At 39.1% G+C, this 17,749-nt stretch overlaps 1 protein-coding gene across 4 annotated transcripts in view; it reads right to left on the reverse strand.

Annotated features, from left to right (window-relative positions):
- Nucleotides 1–17,749, reverse strand: part of SAC3D1 (SAC3 domain containing 1) — a 46,785-nt gene that overhangs the window by 19,297 nt on the left and 9,739 nt on the right. For 2 of the 4 annotated variants that reach the window (XM_072421365.1, XM_072421366.1), the window contains exon 3: nt 1,737–2,235. In XM_072421365.1, coding sequence (XP_072277466.1) covers nt 1,754–2,235 — 482 coding nt within the window. In that variant the 3' untranslated portion in view covers nt 1,737–1,753. Of the gene's footprint in view, nt 1–52; nt 145–1,736; nt 2,236–17,749 lie in introns of all 4 variants that reach the window. The other 2 variants (XM_072421362.1, XM_072421364.1) reach the window with 2 other exon arrangements.

The following is a 17,749-nucleotide window of genomic DNA, read 5'->3' on the forward strand; positions in this document are numbered from 1 at the left end:
GGCAGTTGCAAATGCCTGTACAATTTTTTGAGGGCACTTTTTAAACACTTACTATTCAAGTCCATGGGGGCAACTTAGGTGGCAAACCGCCCCCTGAATGCTGTATTGAACATCCAAAAAACCTCAAGGAAATGCTGCCGCCTCCTGTTGCAAGTCAAAGGAGGATAATTAAATGTATTCGGCTAAATGTTAACTGTGTTTTGCAAGCGTTTTTGAGCAGTAAAGCTGCTCAAAAGTGCTTGGAAAAAAACTCAAGTCTGAACAAGCCCCAACAAAGAGCTTTGTAATTGAAAATGTAGAAAACAAAATACAGAGAAGCAGGCAAAAAGAGCATAATGAGAAGGAACAGAGGAAAGAGAAATTCATCTGGATAAACGTATGACAATTTAATTTCATTTAATTTAATTTCAAAAAGTAAAACTGTTTATTTTGTATTTAGGAAAATGATCTCTCTTTTTACAGAACAAGAAAATGGAAATACACACACATTTTTATATAAAATAAGATAACAGTTAGGAGCAATACTCCAACTACTTCTAGTTTGTATGGAGATGAGATACAAACTAGAAGTATTTGGAGTATTGCTCCTGTTATCTTATTTTATATAATAATTTGTGTGTATTTCCATTTTCTTGTTCTGTAAAAAGAGAGACTCTTTCCAACTCTTCATTTGGTAACTAACATCTAGTATTTAAAAAAAATACAAAAACAGCAGTTGGTTTAAATTGAAGCATTACCAACTTTACAAAAATAATAAATAATAAAATTGTGATCAGGCAGGTTCATTATTGCAGAATGGACAAGTTTTGTCTCTTCTGCAATTAAACCAACCAACCTGCCTGTTCACAACACTCTTTATAATGTACACGGAGATGCTCATGTGCAGCTCGGTGTACAATCCTGGAATAGCTGCCTGCAGGGAAATAATATTATTATTAATAATCAGGATTTATATAGCGCCAACATATTACACAGCGCTGTACATTAAATAGGGAATGAATAATCTCCTACAAGGAGAACTTACTTAAAAACTAACATACAAATACTGTAGTGTCTTAAGCATAACCTTAACAGGATATGTTTTAGGACCACTAGTGTTGTATTGAATTACAAACTTTATTGGATTCAGTTAGGAAGTAATCAAACAAAACTTATCATGCGTTTTGCAGATAATCCTGCTATTACCCATGAAACACATCACCATAATAAGGGTTTAGCTCAGCCATTTTACAATTAACTTACATAAATGTCATCCTAAGATTTGGTTGCAACCATTATACTCTTCTCAATAATATTATGCTATATGAATGGAGCCACAGTTCCCTTTGTTTGATTACTTCATAACTAAATCCAATAACTTTTTTATTTAATACAATCCTATTGGTCCCACACAGTATCTCACTGGGGCAATGCCTAAGAAACAATTTACATGTTATTTAATAGGTGAGGAAAGGGCATGGAACACAAACTTACTTACTGATACCTATGGTTGGGATAGTCACCCCCAAAAATCAAACATTTGGAAAAAATTCCAAGCTGGTAGGTAAGCTAATTTTACCACAGAAGGGACATCACTTATCTCTTCTGCAATAAAGAACCTACCTGCTAACAATTTTTTTTACTTTGTAAGCGTAGTTCTACTTTATGGCTCATATTAACTATAAAGCTGAAACCCATTAAAAATATATGGCAATGTATGGTAAAACGTGCAAATTCACAGAAAACAAGTAAAAGACCTTGAGTTAGTGCAGTTTTACCCAGTGAACTTCTCCTGACCCATCATTATTTCAGCCCAAGACAGGTTCTCTTTCTTCTTTTCCACAAGTTGAATCTCTCTTCCTGGGCCCTCCAGATCCACATCCTTAATTGAAGCTTTGTGAAATACAACAAATTCACATTCTCCAGAAATAACCACCAGTCCTTGCCTCTTGCACTTATTGCTGGCCTGGAAAGGGCTGTCAACTGCTATGAGGCTGGTAAGCTTAGTAAGTGGAAAGTGACAATTTCTACTGCTGTAGGCATGTGTGTAAGTGCGTATTATTTGGTTCCGGCAATCAGGCAGATGGCGGTAGAAGGCACAGGCTTGTAGGCAGTCGAGTTGGTGAACCAGACGAAAGAGCCGGACCCAGTTTCTCTCTAAGTAGGACCTATTTATAGCAAAAGCCAAGCGAACTTCTGTAGCATTTTTAATACTATGTGGAAGCTGCAAAGCCCTGTGCATGGTATTCATGTTTCCTGTGGTAAAAAAAAAAAAAAAAAAAAAGATACAATAAGTTACAAACATAAATAAAATTACTAATTGCACACACATGAAGATAAATACAGTTACACAGAATTTAGACAGCAGCAATCAGTGGGTTATTAACCACCCAGCCGTTAACCCCGACCTTGGTTTGGGGTAAAAACACTTGCAAAAAGTGATAAACCTGAACTTTTGTCAGGTGGTTAAACAAACGTTATATTGCAATCCGATTGTCATACATTGTATGACAATCGGATTTCAATTGAAATAATATACTTCCCCGTTCCCCGCAGCTCCTCCGGACACGTCGTCTCCCTTCCTTCTTCTGCGAGTGCAGTGATGATCTCTGGGGTTTCCCGCTGACGTCGCTGCATTCGTCGGTGCGGGAAATTCAAATAACTTTGTATTGAACTCAATACAAAAAAGCTGTATTGAGTCCAATACAAAGAAATCTTTATATAATTGTATTATATATATATATATATATTATATAAGCTACTGTACAATTACATTACATTATACACTATTTTTTTTAAAGATTTTTTTTAAGATTTTTTTTTGTTTTATAAAAAAATTTTTTAATAAATTTTGGACATATTTCGGTGAGTTATGCGGTAATTTGGTGAATTATAAGTAATTATTGAGTAATTCGGTGAATTATAGCCTACAATCTAAAATAAATTTCCATGCAAAAAATGTAACACTTTTTGCATGGAAGTACGGAAGTTCAGAAAGAATTAGAACACCCGGCGTTCCTAATATTTTCAGGTTTGGAAAGTTAATTGATTTCAGCTGTTTGCATACCTAAACGCTTACGATGCCTGACCCGAGGATCCGCCTGGTGATAAATCCCTGCAAACTCTGGCAGGTGAGACCTCGCATTTGCCAGTGGACTAGATCATCCACCCAAGTTGTTGATTGCTTCTATACACACACACACACATACACGTATAGATATCTATGATAAATATATAAATACATATTAATATAGTATAAAATTTGAATATATATATATATATATATATGTCCTTTCATATTTCTCCCACATTTATATGTGTTTTTATGCACTTTTACAAGCGATTGCAAGCTTTTTAAGAAAGCTTCGATTGAAAAAAATGAGGGCTTTTTTAAGTGTTTTTAGCAGGACTTTGGAATCTGGAAGCCTCCTTTAATAAGGAAACTCCCAGATCTCTGCTACCTCACCCTGGGGAGGTACATAAAACCCCTTACTCATTCCCTGAAAGGGGAAAAATTATGTGTAAAAAATAAGAGGAGGCTTTAAAGTCATTTATTAAATGAGTGTGTTTAGTGTACCTGTTTTTATTTTTTACAGGTTATTCCACAATGAAAGGATGATTCCCACGGCCTAAATGAGGACAAGTCTCCCAATTCACCTCTAGTGCTGAATAGATGAACAGGGGAAACCCTGATGATGGCTCAAGCATCATCAGGGATCCCCTTTGCTCAGCCAATCACGGAGCACTAGAGGTGAATAAGGGGCCTTATCCGCATTTAACCCCTAGTGCCTGAGGATCCCACATTGTCAGTAGTCCCACAGCTTGTCCACCTTGCTTTTTCCTTTGTCTTATTTTTCTTGGAGGAGGAGGAGGAGGAGGGGGGGGCCTCTTGTTTGCTGTGTTATCCAAATGTATGTTGCTACATTTTATACTTTGCCTACCATTTAGCACAATAGCAGCTTTTGTTTTTTAAACTTGTTTTGAGTGTTTTGAATAGTTAGGGGACTTCCCGTTCCGGCGTCTCATCGGGTAGCAGCGTGACACGGAGACTCACTCTCGCCTGATCTTCATGCCGACGATATTGCAGACACGCAGGCAGTGTGGGATGGAGGCTCCAGTAGGCCAAAAGCCAGCGAGGAAAGGAGATTACTTATTTACACAGAAATGTTTGTGTAAATAAAGTCTGAAAAAAGGTCCAGGCTGATTGCAGGAACAGGTGGCCATGGCGATGCAGGGGACCTCGTTGACCTCAGGGGTTGCTGGATCTGAGGCTGTACGGCCTGGGAGGTCTCGGCCTCTGGAGCGCCTGAGTCCGTTGGTCCCCAGGGCTCGGTGGCGCAATGTGAGCCCCAAGCCCCAAACAGGCATTTACTGTGCCGGTGGGGGGCTCTGGAAGGAATCCCCCTCAAAGGCGGAGCCCACAGAGGGGCGGAGTTGGCTACGCCTGCATGCCCGGAGGTCAGGGGTCAAGGGAGAGACATCACCTGAAGCTGGAAGTGGAAGACTGGTATTGCTCGGCTCTTTGGATATCTGGAGGGTATCAGTGAGGCTTATAGGGTGTATGGGGAACAAGCCTGGCTGAAAAATGATGAACAATTCAGGCAAAGGATGGCGGTCTGCCCTACCTTGGGGTGGGACAACAAGGACATAGGGCTCTGGATGCGATTAATGACCTTGGCAAAGGTGAGTGGGCCGGAAGCCAGAACTCCTTTGGTTTCTCGGCCCTGCCACGAAAGGGGACCTGCTGGCAATTTAATGAGGGTCCCGGTCCATTCTGAGAGTGAGAGGTGGTTGGGTTGCACATGGGAAGGGTTTTTTTTTTTTTTGTGGACCGATGTCTTACCATGGGCTGCACGGTTTCCTGCGCGCTGTTTGAAATGTTCAGCACATTCTTGAGGGGGTGGTACCCGATTTAGCAGAAATGCTATCTGTATTACATTATTTAGATGGTTTCTTGTGTGTGGGTCAAACAGAGTCTAGGTTGTGCAGGGTGTTGCTGGCCACTCTACAGTTGGTGACTGAAAGGTTTGGGGTCCCCCTGGCACCCGAAAAAAACAGTGGTATTTTTAGGGCGCATGGAGTGCAGGCCCTTGGCTGCAGGACTGGGTGGATTCTGGTTTGGTGGGAAATTTGGTTCTGTTGGAATTGTTCCCTATTGTGCTGGCGGTTGAATTGTGGGGTTGTCATTTTGCAAAGAAGCGCTTTCGTTTTCACTGTGACAATCTGAGGGTGGGGCAGGCAGTGAATAAATGGTCTGCTTCATCCCCACCGATGTTAGGTTTACTTAAGATATTTGGTTTTGTTGTGCCTGCGCTTTAATGCGAGGACCCCTTGCCCTCAGGAATTCTAGGGAGTCAGAAGCTAGGTCTACACAGTTGGCACGTCAGAATGGTGCAGAATGTAAGGTATGGTCAGAATGGTGCAATTGAGCATAGTCTGTCGGTTTCTGGGTTGAATAAAAAGATAGCCGGTCTGGCCTTTTGGTTTAAATGTTGGGGTCTACAGGATGCTACCAAATCATTTATTGTGCGGCAGGCACTGAAGGGTTATTAGAAAGGATGGGTGGCAATTGACACCCGGCGTGCGGTATCTTTTCAGTTGTTAAATTCCTTATGGCGCCGTTTGGGCAGGATTTGCGTGTCGGAATATGAGGCGGTGTTTTTTAGGGTGGTGTTTGTATTGGCCTTCCTTGGGTCATTTCAGATCAGTGAATTGGTAAGTATGTCCAAAACGTCCGCAAGGGGTTTGCAAGCGGAAGATGTTCAGTGTGGGAGGGATGCAGTGTGGGTGCAGATTCATAGGTCCAAGACTCATAAGGAAGGGAGGGGTTTTAGGGTGGAGCTGGGCAGGATTGGAGGAGCTTAGGCCTGTCCGGTAAGGGCTGTTGAGGCATTGTTGTGGGTGCAGCCAAAAAAGGGAGGACCAATACTGATCCATGTGAATGGGTCGGCACTGTCAAGGTACCAGTTCTTAGCCATGTTCAGGTGGTGCTTGCAGGAGGAGGGGTGAGTATGCCACTCACTCCTTTCGCATTGGGGCAGCAACGGAGGCAGCCAGATGGGGTTTGGGCCGGGTTATGATAAAAAGAATTGGTGGGTGGGATTCAATGCGGTATCGGTTGTATGTGAGGCCGCATTTATTGGAAATGTGTTGAGGTTTTGTGTGGGATGGGGTGGGGGTGTTAAAGGGGGATTACATTATTGGTTGGTGTTCTTGTGTTTGTTTTTCTTTAGGAGTGGCTTTGGGGTTAATCTGGATTGTAGGTTGTTGCTACGTGTGCTGGGGAGCCAGGAAGGTGGCGGTCCGCCCTGAGGGTCGCCAGCTGATCATATCACGTGCAGAGGAAATACTTCGCTGGATTGGGGTCCCTGGCATGTTGTAGGGAAGGGTGCTGCCCGAAATCCATCGTTTTTCCAGGATGGATAGGCCACCGGATATAGTTGAAATTCACGTTGGTGGCAATGATTTGGGGGTTAGGTCCATGAGAGAGCTTATCAGGGACATTAAATGGGACTTCTTGAAGTTGCACACTGCATTCCCCAAGATGATAGTGTAATCAGAGATGGTGGCCAGGACCAGGTGGCAGTCCTGAGTCAAGGTTAATAGGGAGGTTCATTGTTAGGAATGGGGGTATTGTTCGCAATCGTGAGTTAGAGGCAGATTACCCCCATTGCATCTTTGAGGTGATGGGGTTCATTTAAATGCAGTGGGGATTGATTTGTAGTGTATGGGACAGCAGGAAGGGATACTTCGGGCTCTGCGGGTGTGGAGGGGCGCACAAGTATAAGGTTTTATACTTGTGGTGCAGTGGTGGTGTGAGGTCCTCGTGGGACAAGGTATGGTGGTGTTGGTTTGGGTAAATGTTGGTATGTGGAGAGCCAACTATGGTATGGGGTCTCCAAAATGTTGTAAAGGGTTTAGGATTTGGTAAGGTTGGTTATGATATGCGTGATTGATATTGTTCCCAAAACGATGGGGTGGCATCTGGGAGCTGTTAGAAAGGTGTTGGAGATAAAGCTTGCGAGGACCTGCCACCTGAGGGGAGGAATTTGGATCACCTGATTGTTAATATTATAGAGATGGTTGTAAAGTAAAAAAAAGTTACAGTCTTTATATGGTTACAAAGTTGTAAAATAATAAACGGCCATAAGGCCATTTTCACCATACCCGCAGGTGTCTGTTATTTGGAAGGGTTTTGCTGTAAGGGGAAGAAGTGTGTTGGTTAAAGGAGGGCTCTTGCATACAACAGTCATGCTACTCATACAATTCCAGCTGTTGCTAGTTTTTTTTTTTTTTTTTCTCTTTATGCAGACACACATGCAGTGTGACATGGAGGCTCCTGCCCTTCATTTGATACACTAACAGCTGCTGCTAGTTTAATATTCACTCTGTTGATAGGGGGGCATTGTAATGCATAGGCTTTCTGTTTATATGAGACTTTTTTAGAGGATGTCAGCTGTTCTGTACTGTTCAGTATATGGGGAGAAAAATATGCTAAACCAAAAACAGAAGTACAGATGGAGAAATTTCTGGGGAAAACATCGGCTGAGCACCCCCAATCACCGAAGCAGCAACAAAAAAAACATGATGCCTGCTAAGATGGTGGAATCCCCTCTTATACAACCTCAGCAGGATACAATATTATTTTCTGATCGAGTAAGTTCTATTGTGTCTGACCATGCATTAATTGCAGATGTGGTAGCTGTGTTATTGAAACCTACACTACAAGAAGCTAAGATATAGCAATAAGAAAAGGAATATTAACGATCAGGCAAGAGTTAAATGAGCAGTCCCAGCGTATACACAGTGCTGAAGATAAAATTACCACAGTGAAAGGCACAGAGTACTATAATAAAAATTATTTAACGTATAGATAGTTTGTCCGTTAGGACTGATGAACTGGAGAATAACAATCGTATAAATAATCTGCGACTGGTAGGAATCCAGGAAAAGTTTTCTCTGGAACAGCTTTTTGCTCTAATACTATCCCACAGCAACTGAGGATTAATAAACCATGCCAAGTACAGCAAGTATACCGCTTGGGACAGCAGAGGAAAGAGAGCAATGTTCCTAGGCCTATCAATGCACGGTATCGTGAATATGCAGACAGATCAATAGTGTTGGTCGAACAGCTAAGCGTTCGATTCAGCACCTATTCGATCGTGTAGCCTGATATTTTTCGGGTGATCGAACGCCTAATTCGAACACCATTAAAGTCTTTGGTGGGGTTCAGGTTCTTTTTGGGAACTGTGGAACTGCTGACAGCTCCGCTCCCAAATACTTTTACATACTACAGTTACGCTGGGGCTGTGTTTTTGCACAGAGATTCTCTATCCAAGAACACAGTGTTCTTATAAAAGGAATCTCTTTTCAAGAACACAGTGTTCATGGATAGAGAATCTCTTTTCAAGAACACATATGGAAAAGCACTTCATCTGCAGTCACAGCTAACTGGACGCACTCGCGTGCTTCCTCCTACCAGCTGTGACTGCATAGTTTCCATGGTCACCGGGCTGTACTTATCAGCCTGGTGACCGTGGGAACTGAACTGCAGATGAACTCCCAATGGAGAAATGGAGAATTAATTCTTGCAGCTCTAGGAATCCTCCTGTTTGCGATCCCCAGGCACTAGAGGTTGAGAGTTCATCTGCAGTCTCAGCTGATTGAAAGCACTCGCGTGCCTCCTATCAGCTGTGACCGCAAGTTCCCACACTCCCCGGGCTGTGCTTATCAATGATAAGTACAGCCCGGTGACTGTTGGAACTGAACTCAGATGAACTCTCAATGGAGAAACTCCAATGAAAGTTCATCAGAAGTCATGTATTTACAAACTTTAAGGGAGCTGAATCTTTTTGGGAGATAGGCTCTTTACTTCAGAGCAAACAAAGGAACTGACATCTTCTAACCAATTATCGGATATTGTTGAATCACATAAAGCACAAAAAAAAAATAAATAAATAAATCACACACGCAGTCAAACACAACAAGAAAAGAATAGAAAGAAAAAATATTCAAAGATATGTTATTTGTCGGGTGTGGATCTCTGAATAAATAGTTCTGATTATAAAATGTCACCCATTAGATAAAAAAAAGTCTACTAAAATTTTTTTTTTTATTATTTTTTGATAATTTCAAATTTTTTTTTTCTCTCTCGCCTGGTCATTAGCCATTTCTAGGCACTCCACTTCCATGCATTGCCCTCACAGGAATAAAAGAAAGAAATCTTGGAAGATCTACTATTTGGAATATAATGTTGAATATCTATAAAGGGACACTGCGAGTCTATTTGGAAGAAATGGACAATAGGGGTGAGATGTACGGGTACATAAAAATACTGATTAATATAATGTTCCTTTTGGTAAAACATGTAATATTGCTATGGTTAAGGTAATATAATAAACTGTTAAGTGATTAAGGTCTCCCAATAAGAGAATGTCTGTTTTAGGACATTTAAAAAGACAGAGGGCAGACATTGCACTCTTACAAGAAACCCACTTGCATATAGATGAATTTGATAGGATAAAAAAAATTTCGGGTAGGTAAGGTGATCGGTTGCCCAGCGTTAAGAAAGAAAGCAGGAGTACTTATTCTTCTTCATAGGAATCCTAATTGTGAACTAGTTGATCCAGAAGTGGATGAGGTCAAATTAATTTGAAGTTTCTGGGGGTAGAGTTATCACTCTATAATGTGTATGCACCAAACTCTCCCCACCATATTGTTTTTTTCAAGATGTTACCAGTAGGCTCCTTCGGGAGCCTAATGTTAACAAACTTGTAGGAGGGGACTTTATTTCAGTTATGTATGTTAATGAAGATAGAACTATAGGACATTCTCAAGGAATAAAAGCAGTTTCACTGTATTCAGGCATCATACTGAGAGATTTTGTGCAGGCTACCAACGTATATGATTGTTGGCAATGTAATTTTCCATTTCAAAAACAAAATACATTTTATTTGTGTGTACATGCCTCCCAATCCAGCATTGCTATCGTTTTTTGAGAAGCCAGATATTTTGACTATAGCATTATCTGACAATGCCCCCATAGCAGTGTCTTTGAAAGAAATACAGCCAAAGGGAAAATCATGGTTATGGAGGTTCCCAACATTTAGGAAATTATACGGCATTTCAAGTGGAAATAAAATCAGCTTGGCACACGTATACAACTACCAATTTGAAGCATAAAGCTGTTCTGATCCTATTTTGGGAGCCAGGGAGAGCGTACATGAGAGGATGCATTATATCTTATGTGGAAACTAGTAAAAAACGGAGGAGGCCTACATTACAGCTTTGCAAATGTTGTGTCAAGCCAAAACCATTCCCTGGAAATAAATTTGGTTAAAAGCCAAAACCAAATTCAATAAATGAGCAGAAAAAAAGATATTAAAAAAAAATAATAATTTAATTTATGATTCCATAAACTTGGTAATAAGGCTGGAAAACTCTTGGCTAAACTCACACGACACTCACAAGAAATCAAACATATATTCCAGCATTATATATCGGGGAAGTAACCATGCAACCTAAAGATAATAATAATATATCGAAAATGTTTTATACTCAATTATATAGGAAGCAAGTGTTAACACCAAATAAGGAGGCAAACTGCTTTGATACAGTGCAGATGCCCAGTTTACGACAGCAACAAAGGGAATTTCTTAATGCTGAAATTACCGAACAGGAATTGAAAGGAGCCATAGACAGTTTGGTAAATGGTAAAGCCTCTGGCCTGGAGGGGCTGACAGCGGAATATTACGAAATTCTTAAAGAAGATATTATGGAAGATTTAGGAAATGTCTATAAATTGATGTGGCAGACTGGAACATACCTTCCTTCGGGAAAGGAAGCAAATAGTTCTTCCAAAACCGGGCAAAGATCCTAGACAACCTTCATCCTATTGCCCAGTATCAATGATAAACCTGGATGCCAAATTACTCTCTAAAATATTAGCAGATAGATTACAAAATATTTACCATGTATAATAACCCCCATGCAAGTAGGGTTTGTTAAAGGTAGATCTGCAGTAATAAATATTCATAGAGTGCTTCCAGTCTTAGAATATGCCAAATGCCATCCTACTTTAGACTTGGCAATTATAAGTATAAGATGCCGAGAAGGCTTTCGATAATGTGCATATTCCTTGGTTAAGGTATTAGAAAAAATAGATATACAGAGGCCTTAATATAGTTTACTAAAAGCTATGTATCTGAACCTCCGAGCAAGAATCAATACACCTGGTTTCCTATCAAGCTTTATACCATTAGGAAGGGGACCGAGACAGGGGTGTCCTCTATCGACACTTCTATTTAATTTTACTATTGAACTATTATTAGGATATCTAGAGACAGTGGATTTTTTACATGAGATAAAAATGCATAATGAGGTAATCGGAGCGGCATGTTTGCAGATGATATTGTATTATTTACTGCTGAGCCTTCAAGAGATATCATTAAAATACAATATATAATAAAACTATTTGGGGAAGTAGCAGGTTTGAAAATTAATTTTTCAAAAAGGGAAAGACAATGGATACACACATGCCCTTTTACTGTTGTTAAAGATATCACTTATTTGGGTATATGTATAAGTATAACACCCCCACCAACACCAAAAACACCAACGTCCCTTTATAAATTGAATTATCCACTGTTTCATAAAATATATAGGGAATTACATTTGTGGTAAAAGTTGCCTGTATCATTGATGGGACGTTGTTACCTTATTAAAATAGTTTCTTTCCCTTGTCTTCTGTATCTACTACAAACTATGCCACTTTTGTTGAAACATAAGCTTTAAATAAAGCATTTATTCGTTTTATATGGTTGGGAAAAAGGCCTAGAATTTCATTGACTAAATTATACATTCCAGTATTGAAAGGTGGTATAAATTTCCCCAATGTTAGATTGTAAAATTTAGCTTGCAATCTTAGACATGTTATATGTTACCTTACCATTCAAATACTCAATTGGAACAAGCCTCGGTATATGCGTGGCATTTAACAGCATTACTGCATAATAAAATTTCACAACTACCTCAGGATCTTAAACATAATATTCTCATTCAAGATACTATAATCACTTGGAGAGAATTTAGACGCAAACTGGAATTGCCATGTTCCCTGTCTAAGTATCTACCAATTAACCCCCCTAGCAGTAATCCCTAGTGTGGCTCAGGGTAGATCTTCTATGCAAAAAGCGGTAATCCTGAGTCACACTCGGGGTCACTTTAAACTTAAAAAAAAAAAAAAAAAAAAAAACACGTCCTTCTCCTCCGATCTCCAGCCGGCGCATGCAGATACGATCCCCGGGGTTTCCCGGTGACGTCAGTGCATGCATCGGTGCGGGAGGAACGGCGGGAAATTCAAAAATTTTTGTATTGGATTCAATACAAAATAGCTGTAATGAGTCAAATACAAAGAAATCTTGATTATATATATATTAGATAATACATGCTACTGTACAGTTACATTACAAGTTTCACCATTTTTTTTTTAACAGATTTTTGTTTTTGTTTTTTTATTCAAAGTTTATTATTACATTTATTAAATATTGGACATGTTTTGGTGAGTAATGCATAAGAATTATAGCCTACAATGTAAAAAAAAAAGTTTCCATGCAAAAAAAAATTTTAAGCTTTTTTTGCATGGAAAGACGGAGAGAATTAGAACGCTAGGGGGTTAAGGGATATCCATAATTTCTTCAGAGATTAGATTATAAATGTTATCTAATATGGGCTAATAAGGGACTAAGGACAGTAGGTGATTTTTTTTCTTTGGCCTTTTCTAGGCAGACTAATTGGAGAACCATGATACAATACTTTGCCTTACCATTAAGAGCAGCACACCCAATATGTAATCTGCAGTTCTTAAAATTTTGTAAAACACAGATGCAAGATCCAGTAAAAGTAATAAACCGTGATAAATTTGATGATTTTGTATCACTCATATTGTCATCTATATCCCCTATATATCCTAGGTTGCAGTCATATTATTCTAAACCATTGGTAAGGGGGATCTACTAAGGGATGGCAAAAAAATGTTGATATCCCAGATCTTTATGATAAAGAGGTGCAAGGATATAATATGATCTGTAGAATAATTCAAAATGAAATTTGGAGAGAGACTCAGTTTAAAATACTTCATAGAGCTTAAAAAGGTATTTTGACCAATACATTTTATCCAATATATGGACTCAAGTAAAAAATGTTTAAAACGTGAGCATGAAAAAGTTACACCTCAACATAGTTTATGGGAATGTAACCAAATCCAAAAATAATGGAAAAATGTACTAGCCTATATTACAAGAATAACAAAAGTAAAATTGGTTTTGGAACCATTACTGTGTGTGTGTATTTGGGAACTGGGACTCACAAGAAAGAAATATAAAGAAAGGAACATGCAGAGCAATATTGTTGCAATGGATCCATAAGGATCCACCTAAATTGAAAATTATTGAATCTACAAAGCAGATGCTATATTATAAGGAATTCTTGGAGGTAGAGGAATTAAAAGGAGATAAGTTCCTTGATAAATGGTACTCCTATATGGAATACACTTTAGATCAGGAAGATTTGGGTCGAGTTTTACAACCGCATCACCACTCCACATGGTATAATGCTAAATTTACATAAGGTAAAGGCAACACCTAAAGAAGGTATATAATTTTTGGTTGTACCAATTAAACATTGGGGAGATATAACTAACATGGAGAAAGAAAATGAGTTGGTGAGAACTTGGTGAAGAAAGGCTATAGGACCAGATCAGAAAGATATTTAATTTTTTTTTGTAGAAGGAAAAATGTAAAAAAGGAAGGAGACAGTTGAAAATAAAATGGAATATTTCACAGTAATCGCTTAGAGAAATTTAATGCACTGTAAAATAGAAATATTTCCTTATAGGAGATAATCTCTAGTATGAAAAAAATCACTAGTATGAAATAGGTGTCCACAGGATTGTTATATATACTAGAATGTAATGAGACTATTTATTATGTTTTTTTATTTGAATATATGAATCTGTATTTGTACAAAGTTTTTGTATAGTACATCATGAGAAAAAACAAAGCACTGGTGAACTCAGCAACGCCAGAACACCTGGACGTCCACGGAAGACAAACAGTGGTGGATGATCGCAGAATCATTTCCATGGTGAAGAAAACCCCATTCACAACAGCCAACCAAGTGAACAACAGTCTCCAGGAAGTAGGCGTATCGATATCCAATTCTTCCGGGTGATGCGAGTGGCGATGTCCCGTCCTGGCTCACCCCCTGCATCCAACAACACTCCTTGCTGCTCGCATCACCCAGAAGATGTGATGCACAATGCAGAAGCCATGTCACATCTTCCGGCGTGATGCGAGTGGCGTGATGTCTGGGGGTGTGGCCAGGCGGGAAATTTAAAAGCAGATTACAATGTAGTCTGCTTTTAAATGGTTTTTACAGTAAAAAACACAACAAAACATAATAAAAATAAAAGTACAAATTTTATAATTGATTATAATTTCCGGTTATAATATAATAAATATAATTATCATACCACAATATAAACAACAAATTTCTATGCAAAAAAATTGTATCATTTGACAGAATTAGAACGCTAGGGGGGGTTAAGGTCTGTACATTTATGTTCAGACTGACAGATGGGTGGAATACAATTACTGCTTCTTCATGTCCCCCAACTGCTTTCTTTACATGCAAAATTTACCCCATGGCACCCCATAAAATTTGCCTTGTGGCTGAATGATCAGTGTTTTTCAACCAGGGTTCCTCCAGAGGTTGCTAGGCAGTTCCTTGTGCAATGAGCAGTTTATGACTTTCAGGTCAGTTTAAATGACACCAATGATCTTTTTGGCTATCTATAAGAGTGACATTCTTTCACCAGTAATATAAGACACATTCTTATCACTGACCACTAATGTATGGTGAGCTGTGGATATAGTAATTATACCAGGGTTTCCTAGAAGACCTAGAAGGTATTTCATGTAGTTACCCTATGCTAAAAAGGTCATGAAACAATGATATAGATGCTGCCCATGTGATCAGCAACTTTACAAAAAAAAAAAAAAAAAAAAAAAAACCCTACGGGGGGACCAATTTGACTTTGCCCTTTTCCTCTTCCATGACGTACTGGGATTATCATAACCATAATCTGTCTCTCGCTGAACATAAAGAACAGCTCTAAACAAGAAGTGCCTGCACCTTCATCTCTTTAATGTTTCCTTTATTTGCCAATGGCTTTAATTTGCGTGCTTACACCTAGCGATTTTAATCATGTATTTCATTAGAGTTGATCAACTGCCTTGCAATTATCGTCGCTACTTGTGGGCATTAATCGGCAGGATGGGAGTGCCCATGTGTGCACTGGGAATCCCCTACGTTATTATAGTAGGGTAAGCTGTGTGGGACCCGCACGGACTAAACCTACTCTGATTCCAAGAACGTGCTCTACACGGAGCCCACACCGACACCGGACTCCGTGCACAAGGAATCCCCCACGTCACCCTGGTGGGCTCCCCCAAATGTATTCCCTCTAGACAGTATGAAGCATGCATGTTGTTAGCTCCCAAGTGCATAATTTTACACTTATCAATGTCATTTGCCACTTGGCTGCCCAATCTAACAGTACATCCAGGTCTGCTATTAGATTATAGACATCCTGTATGGACTTAATTCCATTACATAGTTTGGTGTCATCTGCAAACACAGAAATGTTATTTTTAATCCCAAACTCTTTATCATTTATAAAGATGTTAAACAGTAAAGGTCCCAACACTGAACCCTGGGGTACACCACTAATAACCTAAGACCATTCAGAGTATGAATCATTAACTACAACTCTCTGGATGTAGTCTTTAAGCCAGTTCTCTATCCATTATTCAGATTGACTTTTCTAAACCTTTTGACCCTAACTTGCTTATTAACCGTCTGTGGGGTACAGTGTCAAATGCTTTAGCAAAGTCCTAGTACACTATATCAACTGCTATTCCACGGTCTACCTCAGAGGTAGGCAAACTCCGGCCTTTAGTCCAGATATGGCCTAGCCAGTATTCCAGTCTGGCCCAACGGCCCTCTAGTTATTTATTTTTGGATCCGGCCTAATTGAATTGTTGCGTTATCGAGAGTTCCCGCAATATCATCGAGTTCCCGCACAGTAACCCCAATTACTATGCCTAAAGAGCAAAAGCAACGCGCAGCAACCAGTCCCTGAAAGGTTTGGACTATTTATTTTACATTTAAAATGCTTTAGCAAAGTCCAAGTACACTATATCAACTGCTTTTCCACTGTCTACCTGTTTACTTACTTCCTCATAAAAAGAGAGTACATTTGTTTGACAACTATTGTCTTTCTTGAAGCCATGCTGGCTATCACTTATAATATTATTTTCTAGCAGAAACTCCTTTATCAAACTCTCTAAGACCTTTCCAACTATGGACATTAAACTAACGGGTCTGTAGTTACCTGGTAATGACTTTGCTCCCTTTTTGAAGATAGTAACCACATTGGCCTTACGTCAATCCATCGGTACCTTGCCAGTGACTAAAGAGTCTCTAAAAATTAGAAAAAAATGGCTTTGAAATAACTGAGCTCAGCTATTTAAGGACACGTAGATGAAATCCATCAGGTGCTTTGTCAACCCTAATTTTTCCCAGCTGTTCCTCAATCATATCAATTCTGAGCCATTGTAACTCATTTAAGGCAGTAACATTGCTATTATGAATTTGGACTTGAGCTCTGCCATTTTCCTTCGTGTACACAGAGCTAAAAAAAAAAAAAAAAGTTTAGTAAATCTACCTTGTCTTTATCCCTAGTTACCAACCCAGCAACATCCTTTAAGGGGTCTACATGCTCAGATCTGATATTTTTGCTATTAATATGTTAAAGTTAATAAAGTTTTGGGAGGTTTGCCTTACGTTCCTTTGCAATCTGTCTTTCATTTTGAAGTTTTGCACATTTTATATCCTTTTTACATCTTTTTTTTATATTCTTTATAGGTTTCAAATGATGAAGAGATGATCCTTCATTTTTATATTTTTGGAATGCCCTTTTCTTGTTCCTTATGGCTTTTTTAACATCAGCTGTGAGCCACATAGCTTTGTTTTAATTTTAGCCTCCTAAACGTTTTACCCATTGGAATAGATTTTTCAGTTTGCTTTTGTAGAACAGACTTGAAACATTCCCATTCCTACTCTGTGTTCTTTGAGGACAATATTGTCTCCCTGTCCAAGTCACAGGGAACCGCTCTTAATAACTGAAAATTTGCTTTCTTAAATTAAAATTAAATGTTTTTATCTTTCATGTTTACAGATTACATTAAATGAAATCATAGTATGGTAACTGCTACCCAGATTCTCTTTTATTTGCACATTTGTTATAAGCTCTGCATTATTAGAAAGAACTAGGTCCAGCAGAGTATCATTTCTATTTGGGGCTTCTATAAACTCTACCATAAAATTATCTTGTATTAAATTCACAATTTTCCTCCCTTTTGCTGTTCCTGTAGTGCCTTTACTCCAGTCAATGCCAGGGTAGTTGAAATCTCCCATGATTAAAACACTTCTACTTTTTCTATCTGTGCTAGTAGTTGATTTTCTATTTCTTCCTTAGCACTGGGGGGTCTATAGCAGACTCCAATCATTAATTGTGTGTAATTCAACCCCAAATTTAACTCCACCCATAATGCCTCAACCTCATCACCTGTTCCATCCACAATTTCTTCTTTCACATTCACTTTTAGATCACTTCTCACATACAGACAGACACCCCCACCCTTTCATT

This window comes from Pyxicephalus adspersus, chromosome 9, assembly GCF_032062135.1.
Source record: "Pyxicephalus adspersus chromosome 9, UCB_Pads_2.0, whole genome shotgun sequence".
NCBI lineage: Eukaryota > Metazoa > Chordata > Amphibia > Anura > Pyxicephalidae > Pyxicephalus > Pyxicephalus adspersus.